This window comes from Rousettus aegyptiacus, unplaced genomic scaffold (genome assembly GCF_014176215.1).
Source record: "Rousettus aegyptiacus isolate mRouAeg1 unplaced genomic scaffold, mRouAeg1.p scaffold_m13_p_2, whole genome shotgun sequence".
Lineage (NCBI taxonomy): Eukaryota > Metazoa > Chordata > Mammalia > Chiroptera > Pteropodidae > Rousettus > Rousettus aegyptiacus.
The window spans coordinates 115,327,533-115,342,797 of record NW_023416295.1 but is presented as its reverse complement, the minus strand read 5'-3'; the positions used below and the strand labels follow the sequence as shown (position 1 = coordinate 115,342,797).

The 15,265-nt window shown below is 38.3% G+C and overlaps 1 protein-coding gene across 1 annotated transcript in view; it reads left to right on the top strand.

Annotated features, from left to right (window-relative positions):
* LGR5 (leucine rich repeat containing G protein-coupled receptor 5) overlaps positions 1-9,867 on the top strand; it is a 114,291-nt gene extending 104,424 nt beyond the window's left edge. Inside the window, exons 14-18 of the mRNA XM_016148380.2 lie at positions 2,231-2,302; positions 3,110-3,235; positions 4,243-4,388; positions 6,089-6,172; positions 7,195-9,867. Of these exons, the coding sequence (XP_016003866.2) occupies positions 2,231-2,302; positions 3,110-3,235; positions 4,243-4,388; positions 6,089-6,172; positions 7,195-8,282 (1,516 nt within the window). The 3' untranslated portion in view covers positions 8,283-9,867. The remainder of the gene's footprint in view (positions 1-2,230; positions 2,303-3,109; positions 3,236-4,242; positions 4,389-6,088; positions 6,173-7,194) is intronic.
* Positions 9,868-15,265: the final 5,398 nt, after the last annotated feature.

Here is a 15,265-nt window from a genome sequence, read left to right as displayed (position 1 = left end):
GTTTCTCCTGGCCTTGCAGCCCCATGGATTCCTCCCCACTCTACACTTGCCCTGCTCCATCCCATGAGAACATGATCACCTGTCTTTGAGCCCACTCGGCTCTGAGGTGCTTTGCACATTCTCTGCTGCAGGTTTCAATACACGCCACTGCTGTACTTGAAAACAACAAGAACTTTTTCATCTTCTTATCCCCAGGATCTAGTGTAGTGGCTCTCTTATTAAGAATTCCAAACATGTTCTGAGCAAAAGATCAAGGACTCTCGAGTCAGTCTGCTTGGGTTCGAACCCCAGCTCCTGAGTTTACTCTGTGACTTTGAGTAAGTCACTTATACTCTGTGCTTCGTTCCTCACCAATAAAATGGAACTAATGATAATTCCTACCTCTTAAGGTTGTTTTGAGATTTATGATTTAATACATGTAAATAAAAGACCTAATAACCATACCCAATGCATAGTAAATATGCAACAGTATTATTACTGTGGCTGTTGTTGTTGTTATTCTCATTAGAATGAGTATATATCCTTTTAGAGTATATCCATGAGGTCCTGGCAGGAGACAGAATTCACCCCAGATAGTTCAAATTAAGAGACACTTACATAGGCATTGGCAGAGAGCAAGCAAGGGATGAGTGTGCGGAACCCAAAAGCATGACCAAGACTGGGTTGCAGAAACACAGAGAAAAAAAAGACCTTTCCAAAACCCATGAAGAGCTGAGGCACGGAGAGGGGCTGCGTGGTTGAGAAAGTGTGCAGTGCTGCCAGAGACAAGATTCCAAAACAGAGAGGGAGAACACCGCAAGTTCCCACATTCTCTCTTCCCCAGGGGCTTCCTCTGGGACTCCAACAGGAAACAGCAAGGCAGGCTGCAGATGCAGTCTACAGGGCCAGCCCCAAGCACAGAACAGGGCCAGAGAGCGGAGCTCCTACAGGCACGCTGGGAGGATCCAGCACATGGACTCACCAATAAGAATAGAATTACAGTCCTTTGAACACATATATTCTCCCATATTTACATTAAAACCCAGTCACATCTCTGTAAGGCAGAACTTGGCCTATGTTCCTGATATTCTGCTCTGGGAAGCTCACCAGGGCACCAATGTTCTACTTAAAGCTGCCAGGGAGACTTTGACAGATGGTATGACTTGCCTCCCTCACTGGATGCATTTGTATGAGCAGCTTGGTGGAAGACAGTCTCTTCACCTCATTCCAACTGCCATCTGTAGTTTCCCACTCCTTCCATGCCATTTCTTCTCCTTTGTAGCTGGAATTTTCTTCTGGTCTGGATGGAAAAGGGCAAAATAAAAAGGCTTCTAGTTTCCCCCACTTTAAGGAACCCTCTCAAATGAGAAAATAAATATCGTGTGAATACCATTTTTCCAAGGTAACTCAAGGGACGCAGATATCATAAATAAATCACTTATCTGTGCTAGAGAAAAGTTGGTTGCGATCATTTTCAATTTACTCAGACATCTACACTTTAGTTACCCTCATTAGTTGGACATTTGAAAAATACAAATTTTAAGTTCATTGCTCCTTTTTTAAAATGTGGAAATTCCTACTCCTGTGAAAGTATCTGCACTTCATTATTTGTGTGTGTGTGTGTGTGTGTGTGTGTGTGTGTCTGTGGAGGGGAGGGGTGAGGAAATTTTATTTCTCCATAAATTATAGATTTCCTTTGTTATCAAAGGATCTTATTTCCAACATATGCTAGCCCTTCTTTTATTCACTTCCCAGTTAAGAATTTAAATGTCTATCTTCTTTACTGGAATTTTTTTTTAAATATTTGTTTTTCTTAAGGCCTGACATACATGGGTAATGTAGACAAATTCTTGCAGAATTTCATTACTTATCCAAGGACATTTTATAACATAAAAAGTACTTGTTTGTCAGAGAAAGAGGCTCAGAAGTTCCTGTCTCTCTCCACTTATCTTAGAAATGTCTTAATAAAATTTTACAACCAAATTAAAGTCAACTTCTTAGTAAGAGAGTAAAAACTAAAATATCCACCTGAATAATTTTTCTTGGTAGATTTAAACATGGTTACTTTAAAGTTCTCTCCATAATAATTTTATACTATTAATATCTTTATATGAAGGATGATTTGATAAGTTAATTGTTCCTTTCCCGAATGGAAATTGAATTTTGTTGGAAGAATGAATATATATGGTAAAACTTCACATGGTCTTCTTTTTTTACATAATTCTCTCATTTGCCTTTTTTTTTTAAATAGGAATTTAGCTTGGAACAAAATTGCCATTATACATCCCAAAGCATTTTCTACTTTGCCATCTCTGAAAAAGCTGTGAGTATTTTGTTAGTTATTTATGGCATGTCTTTTAATAATTAGGGACCATCTAAGTAATCAAAAATGTTGATTTTCCTGAAGAAGCTCAGTGCACAGATTGGCCAGCCCTCAGCGTTCTCCACCCTAGAGCTGTATCAGACCAGAAAGGAATCCCACTGTCCCTCCAAGGCCATAGGGCCCTTTGTGGATAGTTGACAAGCTGGGTGACAGCTGGTTCTTGTTATTGAGGTGAAATTTTCCATTTTTGCTGAGCAATCAGGTGGACTGGAATAAGAAGCCAATTCAGTTCTAAAGAGCTTTCATTTTATAGTTGGCCATCTTGATTAATAAAAAACCTTCTATCTGTTTTTATTTCCTTCCTTTCTGCCTTTTGCTCCTTTCTCTCCCCATCTATCTCCCTCGTCTAATGAAGAAGGAATTGGTCAGACAGTAGTTAAGGGGAGAAGGGAAGGAATAAACTCCCGACGTTTCCTCTTCAGCCCCCAATTTAATTCAGTGAGTGTCACTTTTCAAATTAGACATAGCACCTGTCACTTGATTTTAGATATCCCCACCTGGAAAAATTAAGCTGACTATAAAAAATACAACTTGGATTCAATTAAAACATTTTTACCCCTGCGATCTTGATTGTAAATAGAAATAAGCATCAGGAACTAAAACCAAAATGGTTACTTTTATCACTAAGAGTGAGGACCCTGCTTAGAAGTTTTTATGGAAAAGTTAATAATCTTTTGGTTGCTTTTTTAACATAAATGTTTTATGCTAACACAGACTAAAAGCCAATCGTCGTTTGATGTTTTGCAGGGACCTGTCGTCCAACCGCCTGTCGTCTTTTCCTGTAACTGGGTTACATGGTTTAACTCACTTAAAATTAACAGGAAATCATGCCTTACAGAGCTTGATATCATCTGAAAACTTTCCAGAACTCAAGTGAGTTTGTCATTAAAACTAATAAGATACATTTGTGGTCATGTGAAATAATAGACGTGTTAGAGTGGTTTTCAAAATTTATGAGGTCATGGGACTCTTTTGAATTGCATTTCATACCCTCAAGTCTCCCACCCTTGGGGCTCTGTTAGGACAAGCCCTGAAGTGGGGGAACGGGTCTTCCTGACCACACTTCCTTTCTTTCTCAAGGATGCCTCCCGGAATCATTGAGTTCATGGAAAGAGTTTGAAAACCATTGATCCATGGGATGTAAACTAGAACATGTAATTAAATAACATTATAACATTATCGTAGTCCTGTTTACATTTTTAAATTAATCTAGCTTGTGTATATGTTCTAATGAGATGTACTAAATTAATATTTGTTTGAGGAAGTAATGCTCTATAAAACATGCTATGCTTATTATCAGTAAAGAAGTCCCTTGAAAGAGTACATATATATTTTTTTAAATCAAAGTACTTTTTACATACTTTTAAAAATGTAACCACAAACGAGAGTTTGGAAAGCAGAGAATTTTAAAAAAACCTAAAAATATCCCCTAAACAACTTATTATGTTATTTCCTTTCATACCTTGTTTCCAATGAATTTTTAATTGTCAGATTCATAGTATGTATACAAACTTTCATCATGTTTTTGTCACTTAACATTATGTCATACCATAAGCATTTTTGAATGGTGCTACAATTTTCCTGGCCGTCATTTTTTAAAACTTTTTATTATAGAAATTTTCAAACACAAAAGTAGAGAAAATAATACACTCATCATTCAAACTTAGCAATTGTCAACATTTCATAGCGATAATTTTAATAACTCTGCTATTATAAATAGCACTATAATGAACATCTTTATGTACATAGTTAATATTTCAAATTATTTATTAAGGCTAAACTCCAAAGGCAGAATTATTGGTTGAAAGAAGATGAACACTCTATTTAACAGCCAACTTCTTTAAGTGTACATTTTTTTCTTTGGTTTTCTTCATTTAAAGAGTCATAGAAATGCCTTACGCTTACCAATGCTGTGCGTTTGGAGTGTGCGAGAATGTGTATAAAATTTCTAATCAATGGAATAAAGGGGACAACAGCAGTACAGATGACCTTTATAAGAAAGATGCTGGAATATTTCAAGTTCAAGGTAAGACCAGCTATGTCACAGTGATGAAGTTGTATCTGGAAGAGTCTCGAAAAGTTACCAAACAAATCATCTGAACTCTGGACAAGCCCCTGTTAAACCATCCCCAAAAACTGGGAATCTATCTCACTTTTTAAGGATTTCCAGTGAAAGAGAAAGTTCCTTTGGGATTTATTCTAAAACTTCATCTTTTCTGTAAGTGGATTTTTAATACTTATATATATAATTAGTATATATTGTCTCTAGGAGTAATTAGTAATATTAATATCCATATTTCCATAAAATTTTTAAAGGGCCTCATCTCTGTACATACTTTTTTCAAACATGTTTCTGAGCTCTTTTCTCCAGATGACAAAATACATTTTTGTTCTTATCTTCTTTCTTCAGAAGATAAAAAGTCCTTTTTTATTCTTATGTGGAGGATATAGGCATTTTAGATGGCTCCATATTTCACCAGGAGGGCTTAAGAATCTAACCACTTATCCAACTAATTCCAAAATATTCTCCCCTCCTACCCCCCACAGGGTTATATGTCAGGAAGGTGGAATGAGATAATGTCTGCAAAGCACTTGGCTTTTCGTGAAGTAAGGCCTTACTTAAATGGACAGCAATGTACTTCAAACCACACCTGTGGTAATGAGGAGGTGCTCTGGGCAGTCCCTATTTTCCTTTCCCTGCCAACCTTGCATGTTCGCACAGAGTCTAAACAGACTGGCTTGTCTTCCTTTGGGCCTTAATGATTTGTTGATCCCCAAGCAAGTATGATTCAGTCAGTCTGTCTTCACATTACCTTAACAAATTTCTTCCTGCACACACATCAGTTTAAGCAGCTCATATTTTGATCCTTGACTTCTTTGTTTCAGGCTATAGCATGTGTCTTGCTCTTGTTCTTGCTTTAGTTTTTGCTCCAGAACAACAGTTAGAGTGCCCACTATGTGCCAGTCACTGTTCTAGCCCCTAGAGGTACAACATGAACAGTAGAGACAAGGTTCTTCATGAAGTTTATTTTCAAGGACAGTGCTTCTCAACCCTGAGCCATATATTGGAATCACACAGAAGGATTTAAGAAATACTAATGCCCAAGCTCCGTAACAGACCAATAAAATCAGCATCTTTGAGAAAGTGTATTAGATCACAAAACTCCTATTTCATAAATAACTAAACCAAGCACCAAGCAGTTACACAATTCGCCCTCTGTTAAGCTGAGTTCCCCAGAAAAGACTGACACTTACTTTATCTGATTCTCCCTCTTGTGCTCAGAGAACACAGCTCAGAACATTTGCACTATAGCTATCTAAGTATTAGGAAACTGGATAAAGTGGTTCTTCCATTGAATAGAGAGGCCCACAGCCTCTCCTCTCTCTAATTGCATAGACAGTGCAACTTGGGGCCATCATGAGCTCCAGGGAACAAGAACAGAATCAGAGAGCTTAGATATTCTGACAAGGAGTCGGGGGTTACTGTCCCTTTCCCCCAATTCTACTGGAATATGATGTCATATAGTAGCTTGAGTAAAACATCCAAAGACAACTTTATAATAGACTTGCAAGAAAGCCTGAGGCCAAGAAGGAATGGGACATCTCACCTTTGGTTCCATTTGTGACACTTTGTGTCCCGAGGGCAAGTCAGGACCTTCCTCTCTGGGACTGATCCCCCAGAAAGAGAAACGGCATTAATCATTCCAGGACTTCTCACTCCTGCAGATGAGCGTGATCTTGAAGACTTCCTGTTTGACTTTGAGGAAGACCTGAAAGCCCTTCACTCTGTGCAGTGCTCACCTGCCCCAGGTGAGAAAGGCATCAGAACTGCCTCAGCAGCAGTCCCCACCATTGATTCCGAGGCCATCGATGACATTTGGCTACCCATCAAAGCAAAATATGTGCCACCTTTGTAGCTCATCGGTATCTCTCCCCACGGAAACCTTTAAAATACAAATGCATTTTATAATATAAATATATAAATGTAATATAAAATATAATATAAAATACAAATATATTTTATAAATACAAATGTTAGTTTCCATTCATAAATAGGATTTTTGTGGGAGACTATTGATTCAGATTCATGGAAACTAAAGAATCGATCATGTAGTTAGAAGCATATGTAATTTTTTAAATGATATTAGCAATTTAGCCTAAACTGGTATGCAGCAGTCTTGTATAATCACTGATTTTTTAAAGCTAATCCCTAAATGGCTATTTGATTAAAATAAATAATAGTTTATACAGAATCTATATATGTCAACTTCAAAAATTGTCCCATTTCCAGAAACAGGATGGGCCAGCTAATAAAAAGACAGCTAGGAGGACTGATATTTTATTTTCAACAACGAGATTGTCCCTTGCTCCCAAACATCTAATGGGATTTTCATGAAATGCATCTCCATACTACCCATACTTCCTCTTCTAATGCTATGGAGTACTTCCTAAGATTCTCCCCTGCTTACAGAACCTTTCTGAGACATTCTGAAATATATATATAATGAAAATCCCTAGAGATCTGGCTTTTTACCTGGCCCCAACACTGCTGTATTTGGGAAACCTTACCCAATGATTTAAATTCCCCATCTCCATTTCTTTGTGTAGACCTTTGAGCATCTGGTGTACTCACCCTATCAGTGCAGCAGAAAATCTGAGGCAGTAATGACAGTGCTTTAAGAAAGTGATGTGTGCCACAAGGGAACTGTGTGTTTCTGTGACTGTTATTGGCCCCCCTCCTTGGTGTCCTTAGAAGAGAAACAAAAAGGTAATTTCACAAAAGTTGTAAACCCTAATTTGATACCCAGTTTTTTCCTTCCTTGGACTTCTAGGTCCCTTCAAACTCTGCGAATACCTGTTGGGCAGCTGGCTGATCAGAATTGGAGTGTGGACAATAGCGGTTTTGGCCCTTACTTGTAATGCCTTGGTGACTTCGACAGTGTTCCGAGCCCCTCTATATATTTCCTCCATAAAACTGCTAATTGGCTTAATAGCAGCGGCGAACATGCTCATGGGGGTCTCCAGTGCTGTGCTGGCTGGCGTGGACGCATTCACTTTTGGGAGCTTTGCACAGCACGGTGCGTGGTGGGAGCAGGGGGTAGGTTGCCAAGTCGTTGGGTTTTTGTCCATTTTTGCTTCGGAATCATCTGTTTTCCTGCTGACTCTGGCAGCGCTGGAGCGTGGGTTCTCGGTGAAATGCTCTGCAAAATTTGAAACGAAAACTCCGTTCTCCAGTCTGAAAGCAATCATTTTCCTCTGCGCTGTGCTGGCCCTGACCATCGCCACGGTGCCCCTGCTGGGCGGCAGCGAGTACAGCGCCTCCCCGCTCTGCCTGCCGCTGCCCTTTGGAGAGCCCAGCACCACGGGCTACATGGTCGCTCTCGTCTTGCTCAACTCTCTTTGCTTCCTCGTGATGACCGTTGCCTATACTAAGCTCTACTGCAACCTGGAAAAGGGAGATCTGGAGAACATTTGGGACTGTTCTATGGTGAAGCACATTGCTCTCCTGCTCTTCACCAACTGTATTCTTTACTGCCCTGTGGCTTTCTTATCCTTCTCCTCTTTACTGAACCTCACATTCGTCAGTCCTGAAGTCATTAAGTTTATCCTCCTGGTGATTGTCCCACTTCCTGCATGTCTCAATCCCCTTCTCTACATCCTCTTCAATCCCCATTTTAAAGAGGATCTGGGAAGCCTGGGAAAGCAAGCCCACTTCTGGACAAGGTCGAAACACCCAAGCCTGATGTCTATTAACTCTGATGATATCGAGAAGCAGTCCTGTGACTCAACCCAAGCCTTGGTGACATTCACCAGTGCCAGCATAGCCTACGACCTGCCTTCCAATCCCGGGTCACCGCCAGCTTATCCAATGACTGAAAACTGTCATCTTTCATCTGTGGCATTTGTCCCATGTCTCTAATTAATACATGAGGGAAATAGTTTTCAAAAATTGAAAACCCAAAAATGTGAGATTGAATACAATAATTCAGAGCAGTAACAAAAAGAGCTGAGTTGAAACTTGATTTTTTTTTTTTTAATCTCTCAGAGTGAAAAACTGAAAACCTTTTGATACTGGAGAGTAAAAAAATAGGTCTAAATGCTGCTTGTATAATTCATTCAGCTAAGAGAGAGATCAGTCACACTAGGTAAATAAGGCCAGATTTTTTTTTTTTTTAAAAAGCAGATTGAAATGTTCAAAAAAGATTCTCCGTGATTTCAGTTGTATTCTTTTTAAACTCACCAATCTAATGACTTGGAGGGGTGGGGGAGCTCTACTTGCTTTAAAAAGGGCTCTTAAACCCCCAAACTCCTTAAAAGATGGTTGGAAGTATTAGGAAAAAAGGGGTTTTAAATGGCCTACAGCACTAAGTAAAGGTTGTTACCAATAGGATTTGATTTTAATGACCATGTGGAGATATTTTAGTACTCCTTTGCCTTTCCTCAGAAAGGATCCTTCCAGGTCAGAAATCCCCCCATGAATGGATAATGTAAGGCATTAATTTACTCACATTCACATCATTTTTAGTGATACCAGATTTTATATATCAGCACTAGATGATTCCATTCTCAGTGGAATAAAACTGTTTCCAAATATTTTGAAAGGAAAACGAACTTAAATTCTTAAATTGCTATGAAAGCAATCCTGTCCAGGTGAGGTTTGCCTTGTCTAATTCATTTTTTAACTGCTTAGTGCACAGAACTCAGAAGAAAAGTCCATTGTTGACAATGGACATACCTAGTAAAGATGGTAGGCACCTGGGATTTTTTTTTCCCCCTGACCGAGTGCACACTTTTTACCAGAGGTTTTACCAGTTGATTCAAACTGATGTGCATCTTAAGTTAATGATCAAATGCACACAACGTAAATCCATTGCCATAACTTCTCACAGGTGTGTCTCTAGTAGTTCTAACAACAATGTCTAAAATCACTTTGGACTCAACAGAGACTTGGCAACATATTATCCAGTTTATTTAGCTTGGTTTTGCTTGTGTTGTCTTTGGATCAGCCCACTTGATGTCAGGAACATGACCTCTCCGCTATTCCATATTTAATACATGTGCTAGGTATTTTAAGAGGTAAAATGATCAAATACTAAAGGTCAAAGGATTAATTTGTAACTTTATTATACTACATTAGCTTCAACACATTCAAACCAAAAAACTGTTAGGTAGATTTATTTTTATATAAGCATGTTTATTTTAATCAGATGTTTTAACTTGGAATTGAAAAAAATACATTTATGAGATGTTTTATAAGATGTGTAAATAGAGAACTGTATTTATTACTACAGTAAAGATTCAATAACACAAAGGACCATGATAACAAACCTTGTACAGTGGCATATTCTTCCATATATATTGTTTCTCTGCCCATTTTCTTGAAATTCATTAACTGTATATAATATATGTAAATGTATAGTACTTGTAAATAGATACCAAACTTGCTTTTCTATTGAGTACAAAGTAAAAAAATTTGTAATAAAATGTGTGACTATAAAACAAAATATTTTCAAGTCTTTTATTGAGCCCATAAGCAAATATATGATCTCTGAAATGTTTTTGATTTTTGATGTATAAGTACATTTGCTGTCTAAGTATTTACACTTCAATCTATTAGGTATTTTGGACTTACTTAAAGAAGTAAAACTTTCACAAGAACAAAACGAAACATCTTTATCAAATCCTAAATTGTTTTAACTATGAGTAGTATGCCACTTTGTCTTGATCAATGACTTGGCGAACTTTATTGTCCTCTGTGATGGTTTGGATTTCATAGCCAGCACCTGTTTCTTGTGCAGTGTAAAAAGAAGGAGAAAAAAACAATTAAAAGTAAGTGCATAACTAACGTACCAATCTTAAGATTATCTAACATGAACATGACTTTTCTATTAATTTCCCTTTTAAAGAAAACATATTTCACAACTGTGTCAAGGCCAAAACATAAGAACATGTTATTGACCGGGCACAAAAAAATATACTGTCCCTCTTCAATTTCTTTCATCCAAAACATAAGAAATGAAATGATTTTTCTAAGTGTCTTTGGTCAGACACTCGGTAGTGACTCCTGATCTCCCAATAAAGGTTATAAAATGAAACCATCAAGTATTGGTTAGAGGCCCAGCATTGTTGCTAAGGTCAACCAGTATTTACTGAGCATATCCAAGGTATCGTCCATTCCCTCCAAGGCATCAGATATAACCATGTGCTCTAACCTAACCTAGTTAACAAGCATTTGATGGAATCCTACTGTACAGACCATGGTTTGTCTTCAGCTGAAACAAGACTGTGACACAGTCCCACTCCTCTTAATCTCACTCCTCTTGGCCCAGGCAGCAGATACAGAAGCTGCCTCCAGAGGAATGAATCTCAGTTTTCCTTCTCGATATACTTGCTTTTGGGTGCCCAAGGTCAGGAACGAGTCCTGGAAGCCCACCCCTTTCTCTCCCACTCAAGAAAATCCAAGTCAATGATGTAATTTTTTAAAGGAAGGAAAACAAATTCATTCAAATTTACTTCTTTAAAAATCTCCAAATTCTACTCCTTTACTAGCAAAACCTAGTTATAATACACCTAACACCAAACACTGTTCTATAATTAAGTGTTTACTAAATGCTCTCTATTATAATATAGTAAATCAGAATTACTGAAATTACATCCACAAATAAATAAATCTACAGTGAGAAGAAAAGATATAATAATAACCGGTTGACAGACGAAGAAACAGAAAAAAAAAATCAAAAGAACATAAACTGGTGGGCTAGCCTAGAGAAAGTGGTTAATGATTTTATGTTTTTAAAAATAGATTCGTTCATTTAACAAATTTGTGTGCCTACTGTATGCAGTGTCCTATGCACCAGAACAAGACCAGGTCTTAAATTTGCATTCCAGTGAAGGAGAGGTAAACAATAAGCGAATATGAATAAGGAAATACCTGACAGAAGCATGAAGGAAATGAAACTGAATAGCATGACAGGGTGACGGTCATTTTACTTTAGATGCATAGCTCAGGAAAGATCTCTCTGGAAAGGCACCTTCTAAATTAAGATCTTATTAGAAAAGGAGCTACCTTGCTTTAGCATTCAACCAGTTTCATCAATAAAACTCATCATTTTAAGTTCCTCTACTCATATGTCACAACAAACTGTTTTGAATGACATTTTAATATAAAAATATATTAGGTGACTGTTATTACACATAACTTTTTCTCACAACTGTTACTGAAGAAAACATCTTTTCATTTTGTTTCAGCCAAAAATAGAAAAGTAAGGTAGCAAAAGGTGATAAAATTAGCAATACCTTGTTCATTTAGAACCAGAAAAGCTCTATCTGAAAAAGTTAACAATGACTTGCATTTTTTTTGTTAATCTTATCATTACATTTAGCTTGGGGGCCTATTAGCTTAGGTGGGACTCACTGTGATCCTGCAAGCTCTATCTATGCTCTTCAGAATTTGGAGATTTTATTTTATAGTTCGATTATGTCAGTCAAAGAGGCTGTTTCCCTGAGAGCCACTGAGAGAGACAATTTTCTCTCTCAGGCTACAGAAGCCCCAAAATACAGTGAAGTTATGGTAGAGCTTCCTTGCAAGTGAAGTGTTTATGGACTCTGTAACCACACCCGCGTTTCAATGTCCCCTTTGTGAACATTTCTAAAGATGTCGAACTCTGACTCTGCACTGATTCATCCATCTCTAACGCAAGTTCCAGCCTGTCTGCCCCATGAAGCCATTTGGGTAAGATGATAACAAAGCTTTAGCTTGTCTGGATTCAGAAACTGGTAGAAAATACACATCATAAGCTAGAGAAGCATTGCGGAAAATGGGTTTTCCAACTCTAGTCACATTAGGCCATGACTTCCTTTCTGGTTACTACAGTTTAAGTGGGACCTTAAACATGCTACTCCATGAGGACAGCGAATCTAATGATATGAGATAGGGAAATGATAACTCATCAAAGAATAATTGAAAAAACTAAGAATGTTTTACCTGGAGATAAGAAGTCGAAAGAAAAAATTTGAAATATTTAAATAATTGAAATTGACTAAGTGCTTTCTTAAGTACCAGTGCATAGCTGGCCAAATAGTCAAATGGTTAAACCAAAGGTTTGCTGCCAGACAGACTTGAGTTCAAGTCTTAGTTCTATTACTACCTGCCTAGTAGTTGGGCAAGATATTTAATTTTTCTCAGCCTCAACTTTCTCTTCAGTAATATAGGATTAATACTACCAGCCTCATGGGACTGGGAATATTAATAACCAGTGAGTATAAAGTTCTCATTACAGCATGGTAACATAGTAAATATTTAATAAGTAGTTACCGTTTTTTCCCCTTTCTCAACAACCCTATGACACAAGCAAAGCAGGACTTGCCATTTTACAGATAAAGAAACTGAGAGTCAGAATGATAAGTGACTCCTTAGGTCAAAGATGATGAACTAGGATTAAAACTTGGGTTTTATTTAATAACACTCGAAAGGCAGTCATAGAGTAAGCTGAATTACTCTTTCAGACAGTAAGAACCAATTGGTGAATGATTCAGGGAGACAGGGCCATGATGAATCTAAGCAAGATTCACTCATCAAATGTCTTGGAAACCAAAGAAAGTCCATGATAGTGAGTAGAAACTAGACCAAATAATGGCTAACTACTCAGTTCTCAATGTTTCAGAAGAATTGTTGTGTAGTCTTCTTGGAAGGCATGATATTGTGATTGATAATAAGAAATATATATTTGGTCTGGGTCCTCATTCATGGCATGGAGCTCCTCCTAAAACACTTGGAATTTCCTATGTGATGACACCCATGAAGGTGTCTCTTGTTATGGTAATGAGGTGACTTTCAGTGGTCTTTAGGTCACCTATGGATGGAGGCTGGTTGCCAGAGGAAACAACCCTGTGATTACAGGGTTGGAACTTTTAATCCTGCCCCCAACCTCTGGGAAGGGGAGGGGAGCTGGAGATTGAGTTCAATCGCCAACGGTCAATGATTTAGTCTTTCATGCCTGTATAAGGAAGCTTCCATGAAAAGCCAAAGACCAAGTTCAGAGAGCTTCCAGGTTGGTGAATATATGGAAATTTGAAGACAATGACATGTCTGGGTAGGGCATGGAAGCTTCATGCCCTTTCCCCATATCTTGCCTTATGCATCTCTTCCATCTGGTTGTTTCTGAATTATGTCCTTTTATAGTAAACCACTAATCTAGTAAGTAAAATGTTTCTCTGAGTTCTGCGAGCCACTCTAGCAAATTAATTAAACCCAAGGAGGAGTTCTTTGGAACATCCCGTCTATGGCCAGTTTGTCAGAAGCACCGGCAAAAACCCGGGACTTGAGACTGACATCTGAAGAGGTGATGGGGGGACCCATACATCAGAACTGATTTCAGAATTGTAGAAGAAATTTTAGAGATTTAGCAAATTGCTGGGGAAGGCAATAGAACCTTAACTCAATATCCGAAAACTAGAGTGATTAGCTGTGTGTCATGAGTGATTGCCATTCAGTCAGTTCATTCAGTGATGATGAAAAATAAAAACTCGAGACTTAAACCCCTTTTCTTAGAGACTTGCTGTGGAATACTAGACAAGTCCCTTAATTTCTCCAGCTCTCGACTCTTTCTGATTCTTCCCTCAAGCCACTAATGAAACAATATCAATTCTCTAAAGTTATAGTAGGTTCGAAATCTGTTCTTTCTGTTGCTTTCTCTCCCCAGGTAGTGAGATGGACAGGCCGAGGAAGCTGAAGAGTCACAGCACAAAGTCATAGAATGTACCAGCCCAAAGAGCATGAATAGCCAAGTTGACATGCCATCTGTCAATTTTTCTCCTTAGCTGTTTCAAGTCCTTTCAATCTGTCTTTCACTCCAGTGTTTGTCTTTTGCCTTTCTTCCTCCTCTTTCCAATCCCAAGCTATACACATTAGAATATTGAGGAGACATACTCAACAACTGTGGTTCCTTAGGCTCCCCTGATCATAAATAATGGAGAGTGAAGAGTATGTGGAAGGACACAGGTGGCAATAAAAAAAAGAAAAGAAAAAAGAAAAAAAAATAGGAGCCTCATGGGAATACAAGGGAAATAAAACTAGGCTTCAGGACCTTAGTGTGGTGTTGGAGAACCAGAAATTTTCAACCTGTCTCTAAGAATAGAACATTCTTGTTACTCTTTAAATGTATGGATCTCTCACAATTAGAGTCACCCAGTTTTAATTTGTTTTTTCTTCAACCACTTCTGTTGCTACCAACTAACCATCTGTGTTCTGTAACACTTCTCTAAATCATAGCTTTGTTTTATTTGTAACTTGGTATTATCCATGACTTCAGCCTACTATGCCCACAACGGAACCCCCCCTACCCCCAAAGTTTCACTTTAGAACCCTCACTTACTGCTATTGCCTTGCCTCTTTCTGTAGCTTCCACTCCTACTCAATAAGGGAAAGGATTTGATTGATCATTGTCCCTGTAGGGCAGATCTTTAGGGGTTTGGCCATCTCAGCAGTCACTGCCCAGACAATGGATAGGCTACCTCTAAGTCTCATGACCCCTTCTGTTCTACTTAGTGATGGTGGTGATAGGAGGAAGTCAGGATCACACGGTCAAAACCTTAAGGAACCAGCCAGGATCACCTCCCTGTGCAGGTAACCATGGGCAAGGGATAGAAAAGTTTGGGGTTTGGGGAGCTCTTGATTGTCCTGTGCTATACATGTGACTAATTTTGATTTTTCTTACTACAGAAGATAGATTGGAGGTGCTTGTCTAGCCTAGGCATGCCTCATATTTGCAATTGCTTCCCAGCCACAACCCCTATTAAATTCTCCTTAACTCAAGCCAGATCAATCAGATACTCTTCCCAAAGAATTTGGAATTCAGACACTAAGTCTAACTAAGTCAAATGATGATGGGATGGGTACTTGAA